The sequence below is a fragment of the Myripristis murdjan genome, chromosome 17, assembly GCF_902150065.1.
Source record: "Myripristis murdjan chromosome 17, fMyrMur1.1, whole genome shotgun sequence".
Taxonomy (NCBI): Eukaryota; Metazoa; Chordata; class Actinopteri; order Holocentriformes; family Holocentridae; genus Myripristis; species Myripristis murdjan.
The window spans coordinates 32,505,579-32,512,636 of record NC_043996.1 but is presented as its reverse complement, the minus strand read 5'-3'; the positions used below and the strand labels follow the sequence as shown (position 1 = coordinate 32,512,636).

Sequence of the window (7,058 nt, the reverse complement as noted above, 5' to 3'; positions counted from 1 at the left end):
GATATTAAATAAACTTCACTGGGAATTTAACAATTATGAATAACTATAAAAAAAAAAAAACATACAGATGGAATTATATATTTAAATATATGAATTACATTAGAGTAAAGAAAAGGGGAAAATGATCAAATATTCATCTGCATGCATCTGTTTCTGCATTATGTTCTGAGAAAACATTTTTCATATCAGCGCATATCGGACAGCATGTACACAGATGCTGATATTATCTGTGACAGGCCGATATCTGCCCATGTATCAGTCAGCTCCAGGTATGATGCAGCTTTTAGATTTCTCAAAATAAAAGCAGTTTTTAAAAAAGCTTTAAAAAAATAAAATATCAGTAGAATAGAATGCCATGGCTCCATTTTGTCCTGATGTCTTTTTGACATTGACAACATTAATGTGATTATTTAATTTGATGTTTGCATACATAAGTCATACTGACATACAAACACACAACAAGCACACACATCCAAAACCACAGAGCCATCTAGGAGCTGGACTGGAAACAGCAAATATTAAAAGCTAAAGTGGGGCTGGAGTTTTCTCTGTTAAACTGTGACGTTTGGCTGCCAACACGGGAGAGAGCACGGCTTCTCATCACGTCACAGACAGCAGCAAGGAAAAAATCATCATCCACCTCCACCTGCCACACTGCCTGCTGCACACACACACACACACACACACACACAGGCCAGCGGTCCAGCTGGCTGTGGGCTGAGCCAGCAGGCAGGTGTCAGGTGTTTTTCTGACTCAATATTAATGCCAGAGCAGCACAGCGACACACAGCCGACCTGCCGCCTGTTTTTCCCAGTTCCCCTGAAGGCCACGCGGCCCTCAGGCTTGTGGAAGGCGCCTGAACGCAGCACTGTAACCAACACTGTAAGATTAAAATGCAAGAAATAAGAAAATTAGAACATCATCTAATAATTAGGAATGTAGTTCCTTGTCATTTTTAAAAAAAAATTTTTTTTTTTGCAAATTTTCTATTTTTTATTTTTGTACGTGCTAATGTTCTGTTGCTGCTTTTTATTTGATTCTATTTTAATTTAGTTTCTTTTATTTTTATTAGTAATTTTTGGCATTTTTGTACTAATTTTCAAATGTTTTGCAATTTGTTTTTGCAATTTTTCTGGGAATTTTCTTGACTTTTTTTCTAATGTTTTGTTAATTTTTTTTTTTTTTTTTTTTTTTTTTTTGTAAATTTCCTAGTTATCTCTCCCCCGTGTGTTTCAGATAAATCAGACGACTTTGATCACTTTTCAAAGAGCTGAACAGTTTAACCCTAACCATCCTCATCCTCCTCATCTTCATCAGGGACCCTGGCAGTGCGGGCGGGCGGGCGGCTCGGTTTTCACTACAACTATTCCAGGAATTCCTTTTCAAATCCTGACAGCGGCTCGACAGCCACGCTCTCCCAGTGCATTGTGGGAATCTGGTCTCAGATTTCTGCAGATTCCTGAGAACTTCTGGGAGAAAGAGAGAGAGGCTCTGAAATCATTATTTTTTCTCCAAAACAGAACAACCTGTGACACCATGTGGAGAGACGTGGTGCCACAGAGAGCCCTGCAGGCCGGACCGCAGAGCCGTCACTCGTCTATCAGCCGGGAGAAAAAACCTAAACAACTGAGATCAAGTGTGTGTTTTTGCAGAGTAACTGTTTGCTCTGCCGGCCGTGAGCGGGGTCAGTGAAGGCATCGCGTGAGTGTAAACTCTGCTGCTGCTGGAGCTGATCCAGGGTCAGCCTCATAATGAATTAGTTTAAGTGTCGGGACGAGGTCATTAAGACACACACACACACACACACACACACACATCAGCCTCACAGCCTCGTTAACACAACAGCCTGCGCCCGGTGGGCTGTGTGTGTGTGTGTGTGTGTGTGTGTGTGTGTGTGTGTGTGTGTGTGTGTTCCCTGACAGAGCCAGGAGCCGCCGTGCTGCGTTCAGGTGCACCAGGAGGTTTTCCTTTCTGCCTCTGTTCTTCCAGTCTGTTCCTGCAGCCTGAGGCAGTGCAGATCGACTAATTATTGATCCTGATGATGATCATTTACAGGCTTTTAATCACCAGCATCACTGATCTGACCTTTAAACAGATCATTTTATCATTACAAATATAGTTCTCTTGGTTGTTTTTTTGTCCCATGTTTTAAAATAATTTTGCTGTAACTTTTTCAAAGCAATATTTCTCTTTGTATTCCAAGTAAAATGTACTAAAAATGGGATATTGGCCCTGATGTGTCTGTCATCAATGTCACTGATTACTAATAATCAGTATTGTCCCTCTCTAATCAGTATCAATATCAGCATGGAAAGCAGCTGAAGGTAACACTGAGACTCTCCCTGTGACGCTCCTCTGATCTGTGGCACACTTTGCTTTTTCTGAAGTTGTCTTTTTTTTTTTTCTCCTTGTTTTTAAAACAAAAACAAATCCAGCCAATGGGCTCTGGCTCTCTCAGGGTTGAAGGCAGCTGTGCCGTGCGTCCCGGTCTCAGCGGGTTAAAGACGCCGAGGGACGGCCTGACCTGGTTCCAGCTGATCTGGGGACAGCTGTGCTAACTGCCACCGCAGCCGTTAATAATCAAGTGCAGCCGAGTGAACGCAGCCGGAAGAAATGTGACGCACGTCTTCAGTAAACCAGCACAATGACCACCTGCACACACACACACACACACACACACACACACACACACACACACACACACACACACACACACACACTCTGAGTGCCACTGTGTGCTGCATGGCTGGGTGATGCAGACAAAACCATGCACCACAATATCTTTCACAGAGTGCTTCAATATTGTAGGGCTGACTTTTTTCATAAGATATTCACACTAATAATCAATAATCAATAATGTGGACATGACGAGCAGGCAGGAAGAGGCACTACGACAGGAAGCTGCAGCTTTCTGCTCACATGCAGCCTCCACAACAAAAACAACAGAAACACAGCAGGATATTACAATATCTAAAGTCGCAGATCCTGCAATACTGATATCATATCAATATAATATCAATATCATATCAATATAATATCAATACGTTGCCCAGCCCTGATATGTAGAGCACTGTCCACAGATATAATCTGGCCCATATGTAAAACACGGTGCAGCATTTACATTTATTTCCTGTTGTTGTTTTATCGTTTCATAGTTCCATAGGTTTTATATTTTCAGTTTTTACAACATATGTTTTGTTTAGTTCTGTCTTTGTCAATGTTTTACTCGTTTTTTTCTTACTTTGATATAAGTTATATTTTCAGTTTTTTTTAATTTTCAGGTTATTTATTTATCTATCCATGTGAATAGTTTGATGGAGCTGTTACAGCTGAGGTGTTGGCTCTGTTGCAGTGCAGCAGCACACACATCACACACCCCTGCTATGCAACATGCTTTATCCCCATGCACCTCTCTGGGCCCGTGACGTCAGAGGCTCTGACGGCATTTAAAATGTTTTTTTTAAGCTGCAAAAACTAAATTAGCGCTGATTCTCCTCCAAACCGTGACCGAGTGTCTGTTTGTGACGCTCAGACCCAGCAGCTCAGTCTCTTCTTCATTATTCATTCTGTTGGGTTTATAATTATGAGTTTTAATGCGCTCTCCCGTCATGCACCCCAGCAGCTGCTCTGCAGGCTGGACCTCAGGTGAGCTCACCTGGGACCCGCTGCACGTGCACGCTGCTTCTCCTCCTCCTCCTCCTCCTCCTGAGCTCCTGATGCAGCAGCGGCTCTCAGCAGAGCTGCTCCACCGCCTCTCTCCCTCTCTCTCTCTCTCTCTCTCTCTCTCTCCCTCTCCTTCCCTCACCCTCTCTCTCCCTCCCCCTCTCTCTCCCTCTCTCTCTCTGTCTCTGTTTTTCTTCTCCTTTTTTTTTTTTTTTTTTTTTTTTTTTTAAACCACAGAGAGTCACTCCAGCAGCGGCCACGCGCTGCACGGCCCGTCGCTTCTGATCAATAAGTACGTATCGATAACGCCTGATCAGTTAGTCTGAGCCGCTCTCTGAGCCGCAGAGAGGCGCTTTCCGGCCTCAGTGTGAACAGAGTCAGATCCGTGTGGCTCGGAGCGGAGCGCCTGGCGGAGCAGCTACAGGTTGTGGAAAAGTTCGTGTCTGTTTCGCAATCCGCCAACTGAGAGGAAAAACCAGCGGATTACAGGCAGAGCAGACATATTCCCGACGGATTAACAAGAGCAACTTTCACTGCGGTCTCTGTCTCTCTTTTCTCCGCTAAAGGCGATAAAAGGCAATAAAAGGCAATAAAAGTGGGAGCGACTCACCCGGAGAGTCCATCGGTACCGGCGGACTAACACATGACTGCACAACACACAGCCTGGCTGCTCTCAGGCTGTCAACACACACACACACACACACACACACACACACACACACACACACACACACACACACACAATACACTGCGACACTTCCGGCCAACGCCTTCAAAATAGAAGACCTGCCAGGGAAAAGGAGGAGGAACTCGCTGGAGTCAAAGTCAAAACTCAAACACGGATCAAAGGAAAATGAGCAACTTAACGAGAAATGATCCAAAATTGGCAAGAAATTAGTAAAAAGTCAAAATGACCCGAAAATTTAAAAAAAAAAAAAAAAAGAAAAGAGAAAAAGGAAACAACCTAAAATTAAGCAACAAGAAGTCCTGAAAAATACTAATTTTTAAATTTTGATACCAAATGATAATTTTCAGTTTTTTTTTTTTTTTTTTTTTTAATCTCTTATTTAGTGCAATTTCCAAGCCATTTTCTTCTTCTTTTTTCCTTGGGCTATTTTCACAGTTAATTTCCTGTAATTTTGTCACTTCCTGCTAAACTCTCCTGCTGGTGGCTTTAAAATCATCATGACGGGTTTTTACAATTTCTGACTTACACTCTTTGTAAAACTGGAAATACAACCAATCGTCTAGAAATACAAAACTTTTTCCACACTATTTTTTCTTTGTCCAGCCTTATCCAGACCTGGAAACAATCAAAATTTTTATTACCACTTTTTGTACGATTTTTGCTGATATATTTTCCCAGACAGTGTAGGAACCCTGTGCACATCAACATAAAATATCAACGAGCAGCAGCTTCAAACTGAAATCATGTGAACACCACCTCAGCTGAGCCTAATACTGTTCAGACAAGTGTTAGGCTTTTATTTAGAAGGTACGCCTGCCTGACTTCCTGTGGTATTGCAGCCGACTTGACGCAGCAGCTCAAGACAGAGGAATGTAGAAAAGCCAGAGAGTCCAAAGGCAGTCGGATCTGAGCAGAATAACAGACTCACCTGCACAGGTGAGGCGCTGAGACGAGACAAGAGACAAGAGGATTAAACATCGAGAAAACATCTGTTTCTGCTGCTGGACACCAAACCAATGAAGCAGGAAATTAAAAAAAAAAAAAAATGAAGGAGGAAAACTCTGACTTGTGATGGTCGATGGTTTCAGAAAAAGCGTGTGTTCATATCTGAATGTTTCCAAGTCTCTGATCTCATGAACCGCGGTGATGAATGTTGTGTGTCTGTCGAGGTCAGATGAAGAGATAAAGTGATGAAGTGATAGGCTGAGATGTTCCTGCGGCTCACGTGGCCTCGTGCGGCTGCAGGGGTTCACACGCAGATCACTTTCCTCTAATCAGCATCCTCATCTGGTGACGCGGCGAGGCCAGCCTCACACAGCGTCCGTGCAGAGCCACACAGCTAACCAGCAGCCAGCCACAGCTATAATTACTCTGTAAGGCCAACAGGGCTAAAATTACATCTGAGCAGCCGTCACCACTCCGTCTGCGGAGGAGCAGAGGAGAAAAGACAAGAAAACAGAAAGGAAAAGAAAGTGAAGTGAAGGAAGGAGTGTCCAAGCTCCAGCTGAACGTCCCTCTCCCCAGCCGGCTGTCGGACTGAGGCCACAAAACCTGACAAGGCAACAGGTAGAGACCAGACCAAAACTACTTTTACAGCCAGTATCAACCCAGTATAAAGTCAACATTAAAACCAGTATCAACCCAGTATAAAGTCAACATTAACCCCAGTATCAACCCAGTATAAAGTCAATATTAACCCCAGTATGAACGCAGTATAAAGTCAACATTAAAACCAGTATAAACCCAGTATAAAGTCAATATTAACCCCAGTATGAACGCAGTATAAAGTCAACATTAAAACCAGTATAAACCCAGTATAAAGTCAACATTAAAACCAGTATCAACCCAGTATAAAGTCAACATTAACCCCAGTATCAACCCAGTATAAAGTCAACATTAACCCCAGTATAAACCCAGTATAAAGTCAACATTAAAACCAGTATAAACCCAGTATAAAGTCAACATTAAACCCTGTACAACTACATTAAAACCAGAATCAGTCAGTATACACCCAGTTTAAACACAGTGTTAAACCCAGTATAAAACCAGTACTACACTGTTTTACACTTTAAACTGGTCTTATAGACTCAGTGTGAAACCAGTTGAATCTAATATTAAACCAAACGCTCATGTGAGAAAACCCACATCAGACCCCAAACTGAACACAGACCAAACCCAGTATAAACCCAGTATGAGTCCAGCAGTAAACCCAGTATAAAACCAGTGTGAGTCCAGCAGTAAACCCAGTATAAAACCAGTATGAGTCCAGCAGTAAACCCAGTATAAAACCAGTATGAGTCCAGCAGTAAACCCAGTATAAAACCAGTGTGAGTCCAGCAGTAAACCCAGTATAAATCCACTGTTAATCCAGTATTAAACCCAGTATAAAGCCAGTGTATACACTCAGCATATAAACTCAGTACAAAGGCAGTATTCCTGTGTGTGTGTGTGTGTGTGTGTGTGTGTGTGTGTGTGTGTGTGTGTGAACAGTGCATTGAGGCTGTTGAGTGGTGTGTGTGTGTGTGTGTGTGTGTGTGAACAGTGCATTGAGGCTGTTGAGTGGTGTGTGTGTGTGTGTGTGTGTGAGTGTGTGAGTGTGTGTGTGTGTGTGTGTGTGTGTGTGTGTGTGAGCAGTGCATTGAGGCTGTTGAGTGAGCAGACTGTCACATTAACATATAAATAACCCGTCAGGCCGGGGGGGGGGGGG

General features: G+C 42.9%; 1 protein-coding gene across 5 annotated transcripts in view; it reads right to left on the bottom strand.

Annotated features, from left to right (window-relative positions):
• rasal2 (RAS protein activator like 2) overlaps positions 1–7,058 on the bottom strand; it is a 120,175-nt gene that overhangs the window by 61,581 nt on the left and 51,536 nt on the right. Inside the window, exon 1 of one of the 5 annotated variants that reach the window (XM_030073836.1) lies at positions 5,280–5,534. The exons of 3 other annotated variants lie outside the window; for them this stretch is intronic. In XM_030073836.1, coding sequence (XP_029929696.1) covers positions 5,280–5,340 — 61 coding nt within the window. In that variant the 5' untranslated portion in view covers positions 5,341–5,534. Of the gene's footprint in view, positions 1–4,273; positions 4,358–5,279; positions 5,535–7,058 lie in introns of those variants that run through there. One more of the 5 variants, XM_030073838.1, reaches the window with a different exon arrangement.